Genomic DNA, 23,937 nt, shown 5'->3' with positions numbered 1-23,937 from the left:
CACAGGCGGTGGACACATGATATCTCTGGCGTAATTGTCAGGGGTCGATTCTCAAGAACTGATGACCTGAGGTTGGCGCATGGTATCTCTAGCATAATGATCAGGGATCGATTCTCAGGAATTGACGACTGGCCTGCATTAGGGGGGCCACTAAGGTAGCGGATCTACCTTTCTTTAAGAAAATGTTTTTTTTCCCAGGGCGTAGTACAGACGGTGGACCTATATGTACCTTCCTATATATCCGTGAGATGGACACTAGGATGACCGTTAATACAACGGATCTATATTTTTTAATAAAATGTTTTTTCCAACTAATTAGAGGGCCTAAAAATAGAATTATAAACAATTAAAATTTTATTTTTACCCAAAAATACTATATATATTTAATGATATGGTATTTTTACTGTCTAAATATTCATTAACATTTTATAGAATTTACTTACTTTTAACAAATTTCAAATAGCTAAAGGCTTATATTTGCATTCTACTAATTAAATTTAGTTAACACTCAACGTACTACATCTTACCATTTTTTTTTTAATATAGATATTCAACCCAACGTCACGAATAATTCATTCATAAAAAATTCTTTTCGACCACCAAAATAAATCTTAAAAACACATAGACAGTCATATAATTATGTTTTTTTAATTTTTTTTTAGTTGACAATAAATACCTAATTTATACCAATTAATTTTTAAATAGCATAAATCAACATCAATCCAACATTCTTAAATCTACCGCTGCACCGGAGGCAAGCATACAATTATTTCTGAATATATAGAGGGTTAAATTATAGTCTGTAATTTGTCCTTTGCCAACAGCGTTCATGCAGTTTTTTGAAGTACATACTGCACGAGAATTACTTCAGCACTAACTCAGATAATTAAACAAATCAACAAGATATCCGATTCAACCAAAAAGAATTACAACCAATTTCGCTCTAAAATCACTTCCACATCTAACAGGCAGTTTATATGATGACAAACAATTTTAAGAATAAAAACTTTAACTCAAGGACTGACAAGTACATAAAGTTAGGCATCAAATTGGGGATTATATTCTGGGTCCTGTATATATTCTTCATATGCATACGATGCCTGCTGGTCTCACAAACCTAATGCGCCTCCAGACAAGCTGACCATCTAACACTGAAAGGAGCACACACCTTGTTGCTTGATGATTTTGAGTCATTCTGAGATAGCCAAGTGACTTCCAACTCCCCACGGTAGCATGACATCTAAAATGTCATACGGCCAGCAAGTCGACTTTCAGATATCCTTCTGTCTATGGCAGCATCAATGGAGTTCATCTAGTTCAAAGTGTAACCGCAAAAATTAATCAGACAAATGAAGAAAGTATCAAAAGTTTACTGCAATTCTACAAGCTTAACAATAAAGCTACACTTGTAGCAAACTTGTTTCTGAACGAACGCTGACCTGTACCAATTGTGGTCGCCAATGCAATGAAAAACAGTTAACAAGAAATTCTTGTTGTTCCACTCAGCCCCACACTTATTAAAAAGCAATAGGGATAAGGAATGCAACACAAAAGGGAAAAAAAGGAAACTAAATCAGAACATGGTACAAAATCAGAACATGGTACATACGCATTTTCGCATGGGCCTTGGTGCTAGGTTGAGACCCCTCGTTCATTTGCAACACAAGCTTGTCAGTTTTATAAGATTTACTAGCAATAGAAATAATGTGTAAAAAGTATTTGAAAACTTTGGAGGCTCCAAAGATTGGCAAGAAATCTACAGTTAGGATTGGAATAGAAAGGAATATCTTTCTTGCTCATCCCAAGTCAAAACTATATTTTTACTGCCTAGTAGAAAATTGATTACCAAAGGCCATAGTTCATAAAAGATTTATTCATAATTGTGAGTGTAGTATTGAAATCCGGAGCAATTAATCCAATAGTAAGATCGTTGAAGGATAACACTAGAACTTGAAAAAGATTTGGTTTATTCCTACCTTGAGGATCTGCATCCAAATTGCAAATCTATTTCACATCCACCAGAACATATAACAGACGACAGTAAAAACTTACCTGGCTAGTTTCATCATGCACCTGATAATTTGTTAGAGACATTCTTCTTTCTTCCTGCACAATGATCCCATCTTAAACATCATATATTAATAGAGAATAATGCTGCATCTATTAGCATGATCTGAGCAAAAATGGCCTACAAATGAACTGAGACCGTAGTTAGAAACTTGCCATTGACATTGCCTCATCGTCCCAAACCAAGTAGACCTCATTTGTAGTGGGAAGGGAAGCAGGGGGTTTATTAGATATGACAGGAGGCGGCCCAATTGAAGGGTTCTCAGTGTTTGGACCAGAAGCATACATATGTGAGCTTGCATATGATACACCACCTAAAAAAGCAAAAAAAAAATACTTGGAACATATTGGTAAATTGTATCAAGCTAAGACTGAGAAAGAATAGGTTGCAAAATGCATCTACCTTGAAAAAATTGCATATGGATGCAGGAAGAATACAACATTTAAGAAACAGATTTAATGGTGCAAACAGATCAAGGGCAGTGCAAAGAAAAACTAATGAAAATCTTTGTAATCAATTCACTTTGCATTTCTGCACGTCTTCCCGAGTGTCATGGCTCAACAAACATCATTGGAGAAGCACAAGGTTGTCTCCATGGTGACACTCCACCTAGTTCCACACATTAATACCCCAATTTCGCTCATTTGACAGAAAAGTCGTCCTCAACCCTGCTAGCCTGACAGTTCAATTTTCATTATGGATTTTTATTTTGTACACATCCTTTAAACATGTCTCTTCCAACATTTTTCTTCATGCTCAATGTCAAACTTTATCACGCCTCTCTTTATACTTCTGTCTCCCTTGTTTTTGTATGTAACACTTTTGTTTGTCTCTGTCACAATTGCAATCGTAGAGATAGTTTAGGTCTTGTTTCCCTTTTGATATCCTCTCTCTCCAGGACGATGCCAAAAATTAACTCACTCACCTCTGGCAATCTTGATATTGACCATCACACAAGAAGAGATACTAGAGCCTTAGTCTAACCATCTTTTCTCTGGAATCCATGACAATTTAATACATAATCTTGAAGAAGTTGAATATTATATCAAATGTTGAAGATCAGATCAACTAAGTTTAAATGACTTTTAAAGCTCATTACCAGTTTCAGTCCATTGCTGCTGATTGTTGAAATTTCTCACACATCAATTTTACGCCTCTACCATCTTTGTTGAATTTTTATCACTTTTGTTTTCCCCCATTTGTGAGACATTTTGTTTTGTGTATCAAGCTTGGCATTGATTTATCTAGAGTTTAGTATGGGAGGAAGTGTTTCTAGAAAACAAACCCTTTTACTCTTTTTCTAAAGAAAATTAGAAGATCTTTAAGAAGCATCTAGCTTCGATAGAAGATCCAAATAATATTTAGATTGATTGCTTAGGCATACTCTAAAGATTATCAACAATATTGATTCAACTTGGATGCAAAAGTAGAAGACTGAGTCCTCAAGTTATTTAATTTTGTATTCTGACATACTTGACATAAACCTTTCTATTGACCATATGCATGAGGTAACCATATGGATGAGGAATTGAATTCAAAATCTTGGTAGACTCAAAATTTATTTGGACATTCTACTGAAAATTTCCATGAATTTTCGCTGCTTGAATGAAAAAGGAAAAAAATCAATCACCCTTTGATAAAAAAGAGAGCACCCATTGTTAAGAATTATATAAAAGAGATGCACCGATGATTATTGCATAAATAATCTTAATCAACAAAAATCAGAAAAGAAAAAATTATAATCACATGGGTAATCTCAACAAATGACATTGATGTAGATACTTTGAGTAAGGTTGCACCTGGATTGTTTGGGGTGATGTAACCACTTCCTGTAACAGTGTTCAGTACTGAATTTGCGTCGGCAATGCTTTTCAGCAGTGTTGGGGAGGCTGAAGAAATTATCGGTGATGAATGTGCAGGTACACCAGCTGGACTATTGATTGGAAAGAGAGGTTGAGGTACCAAAGGTGGTGTAGATGTGGGTAGACCAGGTGGACCAGCTTGAGGTGGTGTAGGGGTAGAGGAAGGTCAAAGGAGTTGCTGCATTCTGAATAGGAAACAAGGGCTGCTGTGGAGCTACGACAGGTGGCGGAACTGGAACAGACACTTGTGAAGGAAACCAAGGATTTGGACGAACAGCTGGAATAGGCCAGGTTGGACGCTGAAACTGAAAGACTGGATTGTATCTGGTAAAAGATTAAACATCAAAAGAGCATGAGCCATGAGAACATAAAAGTAGCAAAACTTGAAGATACACTATATGCGACAAAAAAAAAAAATGAAAGTCAAAACAATAATCTTTCAATAAGCTGACACATACACAGGAGGAACAGCAGCATATGCAGGTGGGGGTGGAAATCTAATTCCCAATGAACCAGGAACCACTCCACCAATAAAACCAGTAGATGGAACTTCCACTTTGGCTGTCTTTGCCGCTGTCTCTTCATCTGCACCAAAATCCACTAAATCAAGCAAACCAGAAATGAAAATAAATGCATCCAGATAATCAACAAAAATGTCCAAGTTAAATGACACTACATCCTTCAAATATTCATGTAAAGTAGAATATCATATGCGGAGCAGAAAGATCAACAATGTTCCAAATATTACCAGATAATATAGGAGGCATCAAAAACACATTACCAACAAATGAACCAATATCTTTTAATTTGGTTAGAGTTTAATATAATTTTAATTAGGTACTCTGTCCTACTTAGAAGAGAGAGTTTATAATCAGGTCAATTTATCTAATTTGGTAAGACTTTATATTCTTAAGTTGTAAGGAATTTATTTCCAAAGTTGTTGAAGTAGTTTAGGTTAAGAGGATATTTCTTACCCTTTTTAATTTTTTTTAGTTTTAGAGAACTCGTGCGAATGAGATCAAATAAAGTCTTCTCATTTATATAGTTTTGATCTCAGACGAATGAGTTACAGAGTCTTAAGTTAGATATTTGTCAACAGCCAACTAAATTAGAAGATCAAATAAAGCCACGAGATCAATGTAAATCTAATTTTTCAAGCTAGATCAAGAGAAAAAAATTGGCCCAATCCAAGAACTCTTAGGTGTTAGGATTAGGACTTCAGTAACACTGTAAATCACTATAATAATTTCTCTAAGGATGCACGCAGAATACCATTTTTCTAGATGAGTAGTATTATGGAAGGGAAGGATAGGAGAAGTGGGAATAAACAAGAAATCAATCAATTTCAAGTTTTCAACCATTAGACTGGAATAGTCATAAGCAGGATGCTAAGACATGGGAGTAAGATGTGGGGTAAAGAATGAATGAACTAAATAACACGATAATTGATCAAAGTGTGAACAATGAGCCTATGTGTGTTAAAAGTTAAAGACAAGATATACAAGTGAAAACCTTCAATGTGAAAAAAAAAACATTTAGTACAAAACTCAAAACTTCTAGAAAATCACTATGAAAAAACATATGAACAAGTGTATATTGACACAGAATAACAATTTAAATAATGCATGATAAAAGGGATACAACAACAATAACAATGAAAAAGAAGTTTCAATTATTTGGGGTCAGCATAGCTAGGCTGAAAAGAAGGGGACATAGAATTTTACCTTCCCCATAATGAGCCGCTAGGATATCAGGCGGAATTCCTTGCATACCATAAATCTCAATGTCCGTTGAATCTCTGTCAGGCTTAGCATTAGGGACCCTAGATGAAATCAAATAATATTAGTAGAAACCATGATTAAAGAGAGACCATGATTAAAATGACGAAGCATGCAACAACAAACAAGGGGATTGCATATTAAGTCATGTACAAAGTTGCAAAAAAGGTCATTCATAATTGTATAATACAATGTTATTAATATTGCAGACGAGAAGTTTATTAGAAACCTTTAGCCAACCAATTTTATATTTCAAGACCTTTCCCATGGAATATAGTAGCACTATGATAAAGAGGACCTACAGAATTAGAAACTTCTGAACAATTTTAACCCTTATAAATTATAAGTTGAGATACAAAATAGAATAGGCAGTTAAATATAACTATGGTTTTAAGCTTTTCATGAGAATGTAAAACGCTAACTTGAATGCATTCGGTCTAAAAGTAAAAGAGATTATTCTGTCAACATTGTCCATATCACCCAAGATAAGACAGATTCCTGCATCTCGAATATATAGTCAGCATGTCCCTCGACCATCATCCACACTACGAATATCGAAGATGGAATTTAATTTACCCACAGATCAAGGGAATAACTTTAGAAAGCATCGATCGTGAGAAATATTCCAGAAACCTAATCCAGCAGTGTACACCAGAAAATACAATCAATTCCAAATTTCGGGTGTGGATAGATGATGATTACATACTTGGCCACGGTCTCTTTGTGGACCTGGAGGACGTGGATGGCCATGCCACCGGCGGTGGAGAGCTTTTTTTGGCAAACATGGCACTTGAAGTGCTTAGCTTTCTGGTGCTGGACGAGGATCTTCTCGTCGTCGAATTCCCTATCACAGTAGTAGCACCAAACCTTCGAAGGTCGCTTCTTCTTCTTTCCCATCGCCGATCAGCCGAGCAATCACGGCTCTCGTCGTCTGGGGATAGGTCTTACTCGATGCACCTCGGCTCGAGCGGCGAACAGAGGGATGGAGGAAGTAAAAGAAGATTAGGGCTTTGCAGCTCGTAGAATGTGGACTCGGGGAGAAGAATATAAGGACCCGATCCGCGAGAAGCAGGGAACCAATCGGCCGCACGACCTATAAATATGGGAAAACCACGAGTCGGGCGCAAAAAGTAAAATTATACGATCGTTTAGGTTTAATAATATTTTTTTTACTAAACGTGATGGTGTGTACAAATAATTAAATAATATTATTTAATATTAATATAATTTATTTTATATAAATTTTAATAAAAATTAATTTATTAATTATAAATCAAATTGTATAGTAAAAATGTCTTATATCACATAAAAAAAAGATTGAAAAAAATATAGAAATAGATAAATACAATTGTAATTTTTATTTAAAAATTAATGAGATACTTGATACGATTGTATCAATACGTAGACATCAATACGTAGAAGAGTCCGAATTAAGATGGCAATAATAGAAATTAGATTATTTGAAAAAATAAAAAAATAAAAATTATTAATAAATTTTAAAACTAATAATTAACTACCCTACCTACCTGAATTAATTATTAAAATTGTCATAGTCAAAAGTTGACTTTCTAACATAGGAGTGTAAATGAACTAAACCGCTCATGAACTATTTAAAATTCGATAAAAGCTCGTTTGAGCTCGTTTAATAAGATTCGTTAAGATAAACAAACAAGCTCGATCTTCACAATATTCAGTTCGTTAACTCGTGAACATATTCGTTAAACTCATGAATCAATTTTTAAATAAAAAAATTATAATTTTGATATTGAATTTATAGATTTTAATATATAGACAAATATATTAAATATATTAATTAGAATAAAATTATAAATTTTAATTAAAAATATTATAATTTTTTTTAAATATATAATTTAATTTTTAATGAATATTTAAAATTGATTTAGATTTGATAAAAATTCATAAGCCATAAATATATTCATTAAATAAAAATCAAGCGACTTAATTATAAATGAGTCAAACTCAAATACTCAAAAGTTTGACTCAACAACATTGCTAGATTACACCCCTAATCTAACGTAATATTCTGTTCGGCAAACTCGGCTTTTAAGAAGTCTAATTTACAACATTCGTGACTTTTACAGACAATGCTGCTACAGGCAAAACTCACCTCGTATTGGAAAAAGGAAAAACTAGAATTCAAAACACATAGCAAAAACTCTGATCCGCTGACATCCCTCTTCGAATTGCCGTTCATAAAATTACCAGATGAAGAACTGTATTCGCACAAGCAGACTAAATGTAAAAGATCTGCCCAACGTTCAGTAGGCTTTCATGAGGGACGTTGAAGATCACACTGTTCTCCCTGCAGATCCTCCGAAGAAAAGCATATATGTAATCCACAGCAATCTTCTTTACGACGGTGGATTCTCGACGGGCTCTCACGATGGTGTTCCCGAGAATGTGCACCACCCCTGCTTCCTTGCACCTGTTCAGGAACTCCAACTCATCGCCGGCCGTCGCACTCGCCAGACTAGTCGATCCCTGAGATGGAGCAGGCTGGATAAGATCAGAAGAAGATGCATAACTGAGATCCACGGCTGAATCGTCTGTGGATTTTTCCATCCGCTGTGCTGGTAAGCTGCACTCCTCTGAATCTGAATACCCTTCCATCATGCTCTCTAAACGAACAAAGAGAGAGAGGCTGTCGAACAGCATCTTTTCAAAGTCATCGTCCTTCTTATGAAGATCTTTGTACCCGTATCTTGCAATGCAGCGGAACATATGGAAATTTTTAGGCCCTATCCTTCTGACAAGGAAGCGTTCTTCCACTGGCACGGTGTAGACTGGGAGGTACTTGACGCAGACGAAAACCACCACCGAGTGGATGGCAGGGAGGTGAGTGATGAAATGGGAGAAGATGTGCGGGACGCCACTGGCCAGCTCGGTGTACACGAACCCCATTCCAGGAACACGGACTAGACCGAGACTTGGACCTAAGCCGAGTATCCACGCCATGGACACCTTACTGTGCAGCTCGAATTCGTATCGCTTCACTGTGCCGTAGTGCCAAACGTACATCACCACGAGAGTTGTGGCAGCGATGACAAGAGGCACCCAGCCTCCTTGATTTATCTTGAAAAGCACAGCAGTTAGATAAGGAAGCTCCACGGACAGAGATAGAGCAGTGAAAATGAAGACCAGGAGCCAATGGCTTCGCCAGACCAGCAGCATGATTGGGATCATGAGCAATGTTGTCACGACCATAACTATCACAACTGCGGTTCCTGTTTTTCATGATGAAGAATGTCTTCAGTATCATAAACAGCCAGAATTATGGTTCATCTATTCTAGATTATGCACCAACAGCTTACCGTATGCATTTCCAATCTGACTTTGATTTTTGAATCCAGCAGTAACAGCTATGCAGAGAATCATAAGAATCCAGTTGATGTCTGGGATGTATATTTGACCGAGAAACTTCTTCGATGTGTGCACGATCTTGACCCGGGGAAAGCAACCGAGCGCAAGAGCTTGCTTGATGTTAGAAAATGTTGCAGAGATGGTGGCTTGACTAGCAACAATTGCTGCTGCTGTAGCTATGATAAACATAGGCCAGTGTATTCCATCTAGAAAAACTAAATGTTACAAGGACACTTGAAAAAGGAGGAAAGCAAATGGTAGTTGAAGGCTAAGAAACCTGGAATGGATCTGTAGAAAGCATCATGAAAATGGTCTCTGTTATGAATAAGATATGCAGCTTGCCCAGAGTATGCCAATAGAAGACAAGGGAACACAATTACAGTGAAAGCGATCTGCATCAAAAGATGGTATTAGAAAAAAAAAGAAACTAAACGGATGTAGCGTAGCTATAACTATTACAGAATACTCTACTGCTTACCTGAACAGCTAATACATGGAAGTGACACAAGTCAGCAAATAATGCTTCTGTTCCTGCAAAACAAAACAAGGACAGACAAAAGTGATCTTCCAAACATAATCAGAAGGTATAGAGTTTCTAGCTCCAACGTGCATCATGTGTGAATCTAAGCAAGAGCGAACCTGTTATACTGAGCAGAATTCCTCCTAGTGAAATCCAACTATCACGTTTCCCTCGTATAAAGTATCTGCAGATGTAAACTGGATTGAAAGCCTTCAGAACCGAGCTGTCGTATTTCCATATATTCAGAATGCCAATGGCTCCGATCGACAGAAACCAGATGAGCACAACAGGAGCAAAAAGCCACCCAACTTTATCAGTGCCATAGTGTTGCATGCTAAACAGACCAACTAATATGACCACCGCAACAAGCACAACAACATCTGAAATATTGAAGGAAAACAAAAATTGAGTGTAAAGTGAAATTTATCACAGTGAAAAGTTTAGAAGCATCTCTTTGCCCAAATTACATAAATAGAGACTCTTTTTTTACTTTTGTTTTCAATTATATCATTTAGAGTTAGCATTTCATAGAAGAAGACTGGGAAAAAGAAAAAGAAAAAAGAAAAAAAAAACTCAAGGTTGCAGAATTACCATCGCTCATCTTTGGATGGTTAACCTTTATGCCACCTGACGCAGAAAGAACTGCAAAAAATATCAACCATGTTGTCATAGAAGGAAGATGCAGAAGACCATTGCAAAGAATAAATAGATAAAATGAACTATCTAAACACTTCAACAAATAAGACAGACAACTACACCACTAACATTACCCCCCAACAATCAGGTTCAGTCACAACTCCAACAGACCAAAAATGGCCAGAGAGAAATATTCTAACACCACAAATATGATAGAGTGTCACCTGAGATGACCGGAGTGAGAATCCCATCACCGATCGCCATACAAGTGCCAACAAGAACAAGAATGAGCAGAGCATTCTTTTTAAAAGTATGTGACTCCAACCATCTCTTCACTTTTGCAGCTAGTGAATTCTCATCAAATGTATGACGACTGTAAGTTGTAAGTTGTTCATCAGTTCTATGTTGGTTAGGAATAGTATTCACCTTTGCATGTCGGCAAAGCAGCGAATAAAGAGCAAAGGTACCACCTGAATGAGGGAATAAAGATTTTATATTTAATACACGATAGAGCACTAAAATTACAATAGAACTAAAATATCCTAAGACTACATTAATTCCCACATTTTTTTGATGTGATAAAGCAGCAGTTTTGTACTGGATTGTTCTAAATCATTGATGGACAATACTAGCAATAAGTGAACTTTACACATGTAAGACAACTATTTTGACTTTAACTCAGCATTACAGTTTTGGAGCATCACAGTGAAAATTTTAATACAAATCTGATACATGGAGTAAATCTTCTAAGGAACTTCTACACTCTATTTGATTTGATGGACTTATCTGTGTGAAAATAAAAACTAATAAAAAAGAAAAGATGGAGAAGGATCCAACATCACACAGGAAATCATAGAATGTCAGACATGAGCTAAAATAGAGGCCAACATGAAATTTTCAGAACAGTATGTAAGGTCAAGGCTCATTTCCTTATGCTTCTTTGAGAGTTCGCTTATCCTGATGCTTCCATTTTCACGAACATGTGCTTCCTCAAAAAATTTCAAAATCCATTTGGAATCCTGTTACTTTATGTAGAAACTTAATCGCTAAAACTTTTCAGAGCTAGCTTACCTTGACCGTTATCGTTTGCTCTAAGCACAATGCAAACATATTTAAGAAGGGGAATTAGTGTGAGCGAGTAGATGATCAAGGAAAGAGCTCCAATAACGTCTTCTGGATCATTAATGCCATGAGGAAAGGTATTATAGAACACATAGAGTGGTGAGGTTCCCAAATCTCCAAATACAATACCAAGACTCTGAAATGCAAGTCTGGAGACCAATAAGGCTGAAAATTTCTGTAAAAAAGAACTATCATCACTTCAAATTGCTTAAATGACAACATCAAAGCAAATCTACACAAGCCGAGAAAATAAAGAAAGATGAGAAAATTATTGATCATTCACTAAAATTATTTCTCAAAAAAAAAAAAAAGCAAAAGAAGTAAAAGGAGAGAGTTCAGAAATTTCACTAAAACAAGGATCGAACTTCAAACAGAACCATATATTGGAAGTGAGAACCACTTTCTTCAATCTTCTACAATTAATTTGTACATGGTGTTTGACCTAAAAAAGATTATGACCAATTATTAATCATCACATAATAGACTGAAACAAATGTCAAAAAGGTAGTGAGACCCCTCGATAGTGGATATGACTGAAAAGATGTGTACAATTAGTGGATGCAGCAAAAAGTGATGGAAGATGATGCATACGACTGGATCGATTATGTTAATGTTCAACTATAAGAAAAATTCTAAATTCTAAAGAAGAAAGACACAAATATTTCTACATCCTACGGCAATATTCGGATCAATTAAAGAACACCTTTTCTCTGTACATGTTTCTAAGTCTGCCAGCTTCTTCGTCCATAGGTTGATCAAGATTCCGATCCAATTCCCACATGCTCCCCTTGTTCGTCTCATCATTTCCAGAACTGGACGCCATCAAGCACCACTGATCCCTTAACAATGTGCAATTTCCTGATACTTACGCGAAGTCCAAACTCCCAGTTTAGCCGAAAAGCGATATGCTATGCTGTGACATGAAACAAATCAGAAAAAAGAGTCATCTTCCTCACTTGAGCTCGAATCTGGAACCCTCAAGGACGCTTTTTACCTAACATTAGCAAAAAACACTAACCTAGCTCGGCCAACGTAGAAACGAAATCCAAAGAGCTCCGCGTTCATAAACTCCACTACAACATGACCAGTGGAACCTGACACAGAACGCACGATCCCACAGGCAAAATAAAAACCGAAATTTCAAACGGAAATAGCCAAAAATCCAGCCTTGCGGCAGTATTCGTGGGCCAAGTGTCCCCAGCGTCTGGAGAGAAGCCGAGCAACGTCGAGGCGAGAACCGGCGACACCTGTGGAGAGTTCGGTGAATCGAATCGGTGGGCGTCCAGTTGAGGGAAGCCGGTAAGGGGGCCGTCAGCAGAGGACGTCAGCACGGGGATTCCAGAGGAAGAGGGACAGGGAGAGAGAGAGGCGGAGAGGAATTCCTCGGCCATTGGCAATGATTTTGTCCAATTTATCAAGCGAGGCGTGAGGAAAAAGATGAGCCTTGTGTTGCTCCTACTAACTGCGTTGCCATTTTAGCCCTGAGTTAATATAATGTTGCCTATGGAAACAAGTAAAAGAGCTTCTTTTTTCTTTTTAACAATATTAAAATAGCATCTTAATAAATTATTATATGGTCAAAAATTATTTAAATTATTAAATTTATTTATTTTAATACCTACTTGTTAAAAAATCACCTCAATATAATTTGTGAGTAATTTAATTTACAACGTGCGACAGTTAATTATTATAAATGTAATGAGAAATATATTATGGAGTTTTGTTTTAAAAGTTTCTAAAATAGAAGCATTTTAATTAATAAATATATTCATGCAAATGATTTGAAATATAAAAATTTATTTAAAAATTTCTCTTTTTTTTTTTTTGCTTGAGCACAACAAAATAACGTCTCCTATTTTAAAATAACAAATCAGCGTCCATTTTATTTCTGCTAATTAATCTACTCTTAAATTTTTAAAATTAAAAAAATAATTTATTTTAATAACATAAACAGTCAACGAATAATTCGAATGAAGTTGTTCATTTTTAAAATAAAACAGAACAAACAAAAGTGAATTGATTGTTCCGTAAATAAATTGTTTTCGTATTCATGAGAAAGTTTAACGTCACATAAGAAACGAGTTCCGGAGTGGACCCACCTCGGCGTGCAATAATTTATCAGGTGGAGAATACATCATGAACACTTTCGACAGAGAGAAAAGAAATAGAAATGAGAAGTAATATTTTTGATAAATTTAATCCTTTTTTTATTTTAATATACTTTAACAATAATATTAAAATAAAGATATTTATCATCTTTCAATTGGGATATAAATTAATAAGAGATTTTTTTTATTAGAATAATCAAGCAATACATTTTTAAAAATTTATTATCAGAAGGAGGTTTTTTTTATATATATAATGAAAAGGAACTGTCATTTTTTTTATTTACCCCAAAAATTACTCTAATTTTAAAATTATAAAAAAAATATTAAAAATAGTATTATTTTCTTTCTACTCCTCTAGCTAACCTTCTAAATCCTCTCTCTTTTATGATTTTTAAATATATCATCTCTCTAGGATTAAAAAGAGTATGATATATTTCCATATCAAATCTACTTAGAGCATGATATGATCAAATATTATGTCCATATCAAGTTCATCCTGAACCTGATATGATTTAATATCAAATCCAATTTATATCTGATATTTAATATCAGATCTATATTGAGTCTAATATTTTTTCTTATCATATATATTAGGTTTGATATGGTGTTAGATTTGGTTCAGTGTAATTTTGATATTTTCTTATGTCAAATTTATATATTGAAAAATAGTACGGAGTTTAGAGGTTGATGCTATTGTTATGATAGTTTTGAAATTAGTATGTTTTTGTTTTCAATAAAAAACGTACGTGGCAGTTTTTCTTTTTTTTGTTAAAAAATCGTTTTCAGGCTAAAGATAATTTTAAAAATAAAAATAGACGGACCAGATCGTTCTTTTTAAATTCGGAATGAGATTTTTCTTTGGCCCATTTTAACTTATACTCCGACGTCATCGAGTTAGGTAAAATGTATGAGGTATCGTCAAAACGGTTGGGAAGTGACGTCACGGCCATTTCCTAATTAGTGTCCAACAAAAGATAAGTACAATATTTTTTCCTTCAAAAATAACGAGAGCAGCAGTACAGATCCTCTATATCGTAAAAAGTGATTTAGGGGATAATTCCTTGATATGAATTGGTAGAGATGAATGATTCCTATCTATTTTATGAATGGAGATCATCTCCTAAATCAATCCAAGCTAAGGGGCCATCCCCTGGACCGCTTTTTGCGGTCCAGAGGATCTTCTGGTCCACAAATTACGGATCATGGGATGGTCCACTATATGTGGACCTTTGATTTGAATAAACTCCACCTATTTAAAGATAGAGTCTATCTAAATTAAAGATCCAGATCAATAGACCATCTCTTGATCCGCAATTTACGGACCAGAAAATTCCTGCCCCACAAATAACACACAATAATACTTATTTATCGTCGTATATATATACACTTTATTTTTCACCGTCGGCTCCACGGTTGCATCGCAGTTGGTGGACAGATATGATTCAATTCTGGATAAATTATCTCGGTGTAGGAGTTAAGGAGAAAAGAAGGTCCCTCCTTCCATTTCATCTTCTAACAAATTCAATTCTTTCAAAGAGAAAATGACTCATCTTCCTCTAATATATGTGTCTAACTCAAAGAAGATAAAAAGAGATTTACTATGTGTGAGATTTGTGCAAAATTAAAGAGAAAGAGTTCGTTTCATATATACAAGATTCGTCCATATGCACAAGATTATAAGAGCAGTGAAGAACATTTAAGATTGATTTGTCCATTCACATAAGAGGGATTGGTTTGTGAGTCATGAAGAGCTTTTCGATTCGTTTGTAATTGTTCTTCCGATGAATCCTCCTAGATACTTGCTTCAGTCCATAAATGGACCGTTGAAGCTTGCATACTTTATTCTTGTTAACATATGTGAAACCTTCGAGTATTGTTATATACACGTCCTCGAGTAGATTTCTATTAAAGAAAGTTGTTTTCACATCCATTTGTCATATCTTATAATCATGATGAGTTGATATGGTCAGGTGTATCCGAATGGATTTAAGCATGACTACTGGTAAGAAAGTTTTATCATAGTCAATGTCTTGCCTTTGACGATAACCTTTTACTACCAACCTTGCCTTGTAAATAATTAAATTGTCATCGCTGTCAATTTTCTTTTTGAAAATCCACTTGCACCCTATAGGCGTTATGCCCTTAGGTGCAAGTGAATTTTCAAGAAGAAAATTGACATGGATGACAATGTAATTATTTACAAGGCCTATAGGGTGCAAGCGGAATTTTCTTTGCACTGCGCTCGTGGCTTTCACACGATTCAGATTTAGAAATCGTTCGAGTAAATGTAGCAGAAATAAAAAGAAAACAACACACGAACACAAGCTATTTACTTGGTTCGGAGCCTAGAGCGACTCCTACTCCAAGGCCCGCGATCGTTGATCACTTTCTGTGGGCAACAACTATATCGCGCAAATTTAGTTACAAAAGTATTACAGTTTAACAGTATTAAACGTTGTACCGACAACTAAAATTGAAGATTTGAAGTTCTGGGTTGTCGGGCACTTGTAGCAGCACTTCTAGGTCGTCTTGTTCGCAGCACACAGGAGAAGATTGCTTTTCAATTCGTTGTTTCAACCTGCTGCTCTAATACCCCTTTTAAACAGTGCTGGAGGTGCCTCAAAGCTGCCGAGACAGCCGCGTGGATCAACGTTGAAATCTTCTTCTCTGATCCACTTGAAGGCGCCTCCAAGCTGGTCCAAGGTGCCTCCAAGCTGCTGTCCAAAGCGCCTCCAGCTCAGTCCAAGACGCCTCCAGCTCTGCCGCGCAGACTTCAGCTCCTTTGCACCCGAGGCGCCTCCAAGCTCCATGGAGGCGGCTCGGACACTGTTCATCCGAGGCTGGCCTTGCTCATTTGTCCCTACAAAGCATGTTAGCTCACAAAACACACATATACCCTGCAAGACAAAGTTAGCACACATAAAATATAGTAAGAGTAGTATTTGACAGTCGTCGGACTGTCCGGGTCTGACTTCGGATCTCCGACCGGAAACCCTAGGTCGACCCGACGCCTACTGTTCCCTCTACGGGGAACGCGTCCTCACCTACTCCCCTCAGGAGAGATTACCTGATGTCAGCCCGGTCCTCCAGACCGACTAGACTTTCTGCCTAGGGTTACCACCCCCTAAGACCTAGAGTTACCGCCCCCTAAGGTTACCACCTCCTAGGACCTAAGGTTACCCCCCTTAAGATTTTTCTCCACCTAAAATTATCGCCTCTTAGGAAATTTATTGGTTAAACCTTACGCATCCAAATAATTATAGCTCATTTATTAAAGTCTTTAATCATGAAACTTTCAACATAAATTTTGACAACCTTATAGATTAATAAAATAGTACTAGGAAGGTTGTCTAACTTCCTCTAAACATAAGACACATTGGTTATGATTAAGATACATTAGTTACCTATCAACCCTTCCTTGCACTCTAAATCGAGATGTAAATTTTTTTTTCATTTCACAAATAAAAAAGATTAAAATTTATCTTTCCTTACCTTTCTTTTCCATAACTTCCTTCCTCTCATAATTTTAAATTTCCTTTCTCCCAAACAGCCTAAGTTGATAGTTGTCAGCGTGTCAATGTAATGCGCGCGTCGTTTGATTTGTGAATCCTTTGAGGTTTTTTTAGAGGCGGTAAATGTATCGATTGAACTAGAAAGAAAAAACAGCTCCATAATTGAGAGAATAATCATTTGGATAATAAAAAAATAATAAAAAAAAAACCATGAATGATTAAAAATTGCATGAGTGGATGGCCATGGCCAGCAGTAGTATTATTAGTAATTGACTGGTTGGATAAGATATGTATGTATCAGGATAATACAGTATTAATTTCTTTTAGGTCGACATGAAAAAGAAATTATTTATTTTTATAAATAAATAAGAAAGAATGTGGCAATATAAATGCTAAAAATAGTTAATAGTACGGTTTTCTAAAATTGATAAAAAAAAATAGAGAGAAAAATTAATAATTCTATATACTATATATATTTTTAGCTGGAATGAAAAAAATTAAGTAATAAACAGGGAAGAAATGCAGAATTTAGATTGAGTGATTGTGAAAGAGTTACTGCATAAATAATCAATTTCAGGAGGGTGAGTGAAGAATATGCCAAAAGCATATGCTAACTAATTATATCTATTTTTCGTTATTATTTTGAAGCTCTCAAAAGAATATCTGGTGGAGAAAAAGACATGTGGAGCTGGCCCATCATAATTGGACAAAATATAATATTAAAATTTCTCTAGCTTCCTTTAAGTAATTTCTTAGAACATCCATAATGCCATTCGTATATGAACCATTAATACTAACGTGATATGTTTTTTTGTTATTATAGTATTCACACCTTCAATTATTTGAACACATTAATGAGTACAATTAAAAAAAAATTAAAAAAAGGTAACATGTGATCATCAACACATGAATATATTAATGGCAATGCAGATGTTCTTGAAGACATATCTAAAAGAGAAAATTATATTTTCAGTTTTATAATTTACATCTTTTTCAATTTTAATTTTATTATGGGTTAATTTACGTTCTTAGTCCTGTAACTTATATTATTTTTCAATTTCAGTCTTTTTTCCTCTAAAATTAAAATTTTTCAACGGAAAATGTCTAATTTGTGGTTGGAATATAAAAAATCAAAATTCCCAAATTCAATTTATAACTCATCATTTTCCGTTGAAAAATTTCAATTTTAGAGGAAAAAGGATTGAAATTGAAAAATATTATAAGTTACAGGACTAAAAATATAAATTGACTCATAACAAGACTAAAATTGGAAAAAAAAAAATGTACGTTACAGGACTAAAAACATAATTTTCTCTATCTAAAATGTGATTATTTTTACTCCCATTTTTTAAAGGAAGAGGATTATGAAATGAAAAAAAAATCTAATTATCATGAAAGTAAAATTTGAGATTTATAGTTTAATTAGAGCAAGTAAAAGTTTAAATCTATTCGTTCATCTCAAAATTTAATATGAATGAGATCAATAATTAATGATATACATAAAAATTGATAATATATGGTCCATAAATTAGAGAGATTTTTTTTTTATAGCAGAGAATAATAGATTTTATTTTATTTTTATGTGATATTGAAATGACGTAATGAAGGAAAAAAGAAAACTCACTATTGGAGATGCACATTATGGCTCGTTTATGGAGTTTATTATGATACGTGGAAATTGCTTACACGAAAACAAAGTGAGGACTATTAACTACGTGTCATTTTTCTCGTAAATAGTACAAATTGAGGGTTATATTTGTGCACAAGTTAGACACGCAAATTAGTAGATATAATTATATGTAGGACAAGTTATTTAATTAATCACACAAGAACATCGACAGTGATGGCTTTTGGAACTGATAGGGAGAGTTATGAGTATTTAATTATGAAAAGGCGGATTTGGATAGGATTTCGAATATGGATACGTTGGATCTCTTACCAATTACCATATTCTGTCCAAGAGATAGAGATTACTTAGCTGTTAGTAATCTGTTTAATGACTTGGGTTGATTATCTTAAACTGTTGGCTTAGCTAGCTAACTAAATAGGTCGTCTATCGTCAACTTTGTTTGGAGCTGTCAAGTCTGAGTGAGAGAGAGACTTTGCCAAGTCATCGATTCATCAAATTGTCGAGTAAGTGAATACAAAAGCTAATGCTGATATGGTTTCTCAGTCTTACCGAATGTGTTAAACGCTTCGATATTCTTTCTATGTTTTGACAAATTATGTCATAACTAGGGTATCCTCACTACAACAAATATGATTTTACGCAGCACATCATTAATGATACGTAGTTAAAGCCAAGGCCGGCCCTGGAGGAGGGCGACACTGGATGATGGCCCTGGGCCCATAATTTGAGAGGGTCCAATTTTTTTTTTTTAGTATTATGCATTATAGACATATAATTGGGGCCTTGAATAGTTGAGCCCAAATTCATATTTCAAAATTTTTTGATATTGTAATTTTATCTTTTTAGGCATGTAATTGGGGCCCAAATTTATTTTGGACCATTTTTTTTCCGCCCCGGGCCTCCTCTGTAGAAGGACCAAAGCTGGTTAAAGCACGTCATTAATAATAGTTTTTATGGCAAACCTAATTATGTGCACTACGGATAGTATAATATTTATATAAACGACAACGTATAGAAAAAGGACGCTGGCAATACATTTTTTTTCGACGTACAGAATGTACTGTTAAAATTTAATATTAACCGCGTGTAGAGAGCGCTATTAATATTATTGTACTTATATTATTGACAACATGTAAAAAAACAACCTCCTCCGGCCGACACCTTCCTATCTCAACCAGTCAAAGAACAACCTCCGCCGGCCTCCATTGTGCTTCTCCTCCGCAGCACCACCTCCATCGACTACTTGCTCCTCCTCCATTATTAATGAAATGGAATTACTTAGGAGAATCCAGTGGACATAGGGTTCAACTTCGTGGAGGAGGAGAGCCTACAGGCGAAGAGCCACTGGGAGGCGGCGACAGACTTGACTACGCTTCTGAAGAAACTCTACAACGGAAACGTAGCCATGCAGCAGAAGAACAACCCCCTCTTCGTCGTGGAGGAGTCTTACGGTGGCTGGTTTACGGTGACGACGGCCTTGTCAGTTCTCCACGCCATCAGAGTTAGAAAACTGAAGCTCAAGCTTAGAGGTAGAATCAAAATTGTTCTTCGTCTGCTTCGTGTCACATTGTATAAAAAGATCACAATGATTCAGCAGATTTCTTACATACGATTGAGTAGGTGTTGCACTTGAGAATAGCTGGATGCCACCTGAGGACTACGTGGTGAGCATCTCGTATTCTCGATCGAGCTATTTTCTTTCAACTGAGCAGTGAAAGTAACCTCAAATCGCCATGCAGCTCTGATGGGGGCCTCTGCTCCGAGACATGTCGAGGCTCGACGCAAACGATGCAGAAAAATCAAACAAGTAGAGATGTCTTTCTTTAATTATGCTCGACTCTCGCTGCCTCCTCATCTAATCTGCATGCTTAATAACTCTGTCAGTGTGGCTCGAGAGATCAAAGAAGTGATCAACAATGATAAGCTTGTCAATGCCACAAACACCTGGCGAATGCTCGAGTATTTCCTTGTTACCTTTTGTTTTTTTTTTCTGCTGTTGATTTTTCTTTGGTGAGGTAAATTATGAGATACCACAACATGATTTTGGGGGAAAAAAATAAGTATGGTGTGTGATTTGTAAAAAATAGTAAAAGTTAGATGTTCTCATTAGGAATTCATCTTATTTCTTTGTTTCTCTATAGTGAGCTATATTTTGATAATCATGATGCTTCCGTAGACTAGCACTTCATCGTCTACATTTAGTTAGATTGTTTTTTTTTTATAAATTTTATTTCTTCTTGTAATGGTTTTCTTTTGGCTCTATGGAGAATTTATGGGGGCATTTCTTATTCTTGTTCATGCATGCTTATTTTGCAGATCATGGTGGATCAGAATGCCCCATGCTCAAGCAAACCTGCCCTGAGGGAATATTTGCACTGATACCATTGTCGCATAGTGCAAAGTACTTCAGCAACATGTCCTCTGATCCATCAACCTCCAAATCTCTCCTATTACTGTTCATGGAGAATGAACATGTCTCGGAAGATGAAATAGGGGAGCATATAGCTCAGTCATCTAATCTTAGACTACTCACGAAACCAACTCACACGGTTCATCACCATTAGTGGAAGTTGGATGATGTCCATTTTCTCGAGGATGCAATAGAAAGTATAGTTGCATGGTTATTTAAGTTTATAGTTTTATATGACTGATATAGATTCTAATTATTTTAAAGTCATATACTCTTTTGTAAGAAAGAAATTATGTTACTAAGTGAATTTTTTTTATTACTAGTTTGGATTGTTTTACTTAAGTGATGTTTATGGTTGAATGTGATATTATAATTGTTTGAGTTTTGATTGTATAATTGTATGTATATGGTATATGTCAGTGATATATGTATGTAATATTATAATTTGTGTGCAGTATCTGTATGTGGTATTTGAATGATAGTAATTGCAGCATGCAACGTGCGTTGTGAATGCTGTTAATTGCTCTTAACGGTAGTATGCGTCGTGCACTGCGAATGCTCTTAACCGCAATGTGTTGCACACGCTGCGAATACTGTCGGTTGCTCTTAACTGTAGCGCGCGGCATGTGTTGTGAATGCTCATAATCACAGTGCGCGGTGCGTGTTGTGAATGCTCTTAATCGCAACATGCGACGCACGCTGTTGAAATTTTATGACTTTTAACAGCTTTCAGTTGTGTAGCGTGCAATGTGCGCTGTGAATAGTATATTTGCGCGCTGCAAAAAAGTTATATTTATTGTAGTGTCTGCCAACTCGGGAGGCTCAGGCATCCTGCCAAATCGGGAGGCATGGTATCCTGCCAATCTCAGGAGGCAAACTATCGAGTCACCACTCAGTATAATGGCTATATTGACTCAATACATCATTGAGGCCTATATTAAATGTCTAACGCCGCTTATTTTTAATATTCATTATGAACTTATAGATACGTGAGAAAGGGGAACAAGGAAAGGAATCAAATTGTTAATTAGATGGATTTATTATGTCCTCGTCAATCATAGCCTCAATAAAAATTTGAAAGAAGATAAAAGTTCTCTTGTGATTAATGAACCAATAATTTGTTCATTACCCTTTGTAGTGAATACACCCTCAAATGAGAGAGAAGTGTATAAGATAGTAATAGAAAAATAAAAGGTAGTTAGAATTTTCTTCTGTTCTTCTTTTTTGGAAAAGAGGAAAAAAATCTACTATCTACTCTTTATTAAAGTAATAGTTTACTCCTTTGTTAGTGCACCGATGAATCAACCTTCAAAACCTCATAGCAGGATTAGACAGTACTATGAGTCATGCTTAGATATATATTGATCCTATCCGAAGGTGCGAAGCTGGAAAGCCGGGGAGATGGTAGTTCCGTTGACGGGATGAAGACCTCGCTCCTTTCCGCAAAATAAAAACCAAAACTAGGGAAGGGGTCTCTGGCGTTGTCCCTCTGACGCTCAAGTTAGAAACAGGAGAGGAAAAAAGTGAGAGTACTAAGGATAAAGATTTTTTTCTTGCCTTTTTTCATACCTTGCATGCCCCCTTATACCTTTTATGGTGATCCTCCGTCTTCCCCTGTTTCATGATATTGATTACTGATAGAGGATATCTTTTGTCTTGCCTTCTTCTCTTTTAATGATAGATGAAGTGTTCTATTTGATTTTCTCTTTCCTTTATTAATTATCCGTCTTTTCCTCTTTTATCATTTTATCGATTCATTATGTGTATAATGTCAATGTCATTCTCTGAACCAGACGGGTGTCCCACTCGGCTCGGGCTCCCGACCTACTTAGCTTGTTCTCCTGCCAACCGGGTTAACTATACTTATTTACTCAGATGGTCGATCGGATAATGATCCCTTCGATCGGTCGATAAATCGCTTCCTGCTCGGGTGCAGCCGAGCCTTGCTTAAGTCCTGGTGTTGACCACCTTGACTTTGACTTACACCGTGACAATTGACTCGTGTCAGGTAGGCTCTTCCTTATCGCCGCATCACAAGTCTCCCCTTTAAGTATAGTTGAAGGAGGCTGCAAGTTCAACTGACTGGACCAGATGTCTTCGACGGCTCTAAAGCTCGTTCGACCCAAATGCTATAGTGTCCGATCGGACTGTGCTCGATTTGTAGTCACTGGTTGCCCCACAAGCCAACGTCGCCCAGCTGCGCTTTACCGTTGCCGGGTTCAGTCCTGTAGCTCGTTCCTTGCACCGATCGGGAAGATGAGCAGCAACACTTGGCAAATTGTCTCCCGTTGTGTTTCCTAGGGCGAGTTCGATCGTGGCTGACGTCATCTAAATTTCTTGAAGACCGTGCAAATCCCTGCTATTTATGACTGAGCATGCGGTCATACCCTTTTAATTATGTTCATTAAATGCTATCCAGTGACCGCAGGACACGTGCCCCTTACTGCCGTTGCACGCTCGATGTGACAGGCGGACATTCGCTTGTGATGAGACGCGCGCCTTTTCAAAATCATCGGTTGGATCTTCTTTTAGGTTTACGTAACCTTGGATTGGACGACTGAGGTCGATCGACCGCGAGGTTTATAAATCTTGCGTGCTTCACCGTCTTCCTCACTTTGCGTTTTCATCTTCGTTGATGAGCATCTCAGCGATACTACGTTCTTTGCCTTTTTCGGCAATCTCAGCGATCTCTCTAGTAAGCTTTTGTCTCCTTTTAATTGAATCTGTTCATTGTTCTTAGCGTCCTCTCTTCCAATCAAATTTTTTCGTTGTTTTTCCGTCGACTTTTATTTCTGATGAGAAGCTCCTCTCAACCTTTTGTCTCCGTCCCTGGGCTCTGGTATACGTCCATTGAGTTTAGGTTCGATGGAGGTGATGCTGAGAATTTGAGAGCTACCTTTGAAATTTCAT

At 36.3% G+C, this 23,937-nt stretch overlaps 1 protein-coding gene, 1 long non-coding RNA gene and 1 pseudogene across 4 annotated transcripts; 1 reads left to right on the top strand and 2 right to left on the bottom strand.

Moving 5' to 3' along the window:
• Positions 1-886: 886 nt before the first annotated feature.
• Positions 887-6,789, bottom strand: LOC122053268 (annotated as a pseudogene).
• An 858-nt stretch (positions 6,790-7,647) lies between these two features.
• Positions 7,648-12,838, bottom strand: LOC122053267 (probable potassium transporter 11). 2 transcript variants are annotated; one of them, XM_042615242.1, is made up of 10 exons: positions 12,386-12,838; positions 12,071-12,280; positions 11,317-11,542; positions 10,470-10,715; positions 10,201-10,251; positions 9,729-9,989; positions 9,568-9,620; positions 9,367-9,481; positions 9,041-9,295; positions 7,648-8,953 (listed from the first exon to the last, which is right to left on the bottom strand). In XM_042615242.1, the coding sequence occupies exons 2-10, from the start codon at positions 12,188-12,190 to the stop codon at positions 7,962-7,964; spliced, it is 2,319 nt and encodes a 772-aa protein (XP_042471176.1). In that variant the 5' UTR covers positions 12,191-12,280; positions 12,386-12,838; the 3' UTR covers positions 7,648-7,961. The 2 variants fall into 2 exon arrangements, with proteins under 2 accessions (XP_042471176.1, XP_042471178.1); XM_042615244.1 differs by lacking the exons at positions 12,071-12,280; positions 12,386-12,838 and having other exon boundaries at positions 10,470-10,589; positions 10,672-10,715; positions 11,317-11,414.
• Positions 12,839-19,771: 6,933 nt separating this feature from the next.
• On the top strand, positions 19,772-21,349 carry LOC122054223. 2 transcript variants are annotated; one of them, XR_006132607.1, is made up of 5 exons: positions 19,772-20,146; positions 20,238-20,281; positions 20,357-20,424; positions 20,502-20,576; positions 20,934-21,349. It is a non-coding gene; the product is annotated as an uncharacterized LOC122054223 (long non-coding RNA). The 2 variants fall into 2 exon arrangements; XR_006132608.1 differs by having other exon boundaries at positions 20,215-20,281.
• Positions 21,350-23,937: the final 2,588 nt, after the last annotated feature.

Source organism: Zingiber officinale, chromosome 3A (assembly GCF_018446385.1).
Source record: "Zingiber officinale cultivar Zhangliang chromosome 3A, Zo_v1.1, whole genome shotgun sequence".
NCBI classification, from domain to species: domain Eukaryota; kingdom Viridiplantae; phylum Streptophyta; class Magnoliopsida; order Zingiberales; family Zingiberaceae; genus Zingiber; species Zingiber officinale.
The sequence above is the reverse complement of the archived record's forward strand: the minus strand, read 5'-3'. Positions and strand labels throughout refer to the sequence as shown.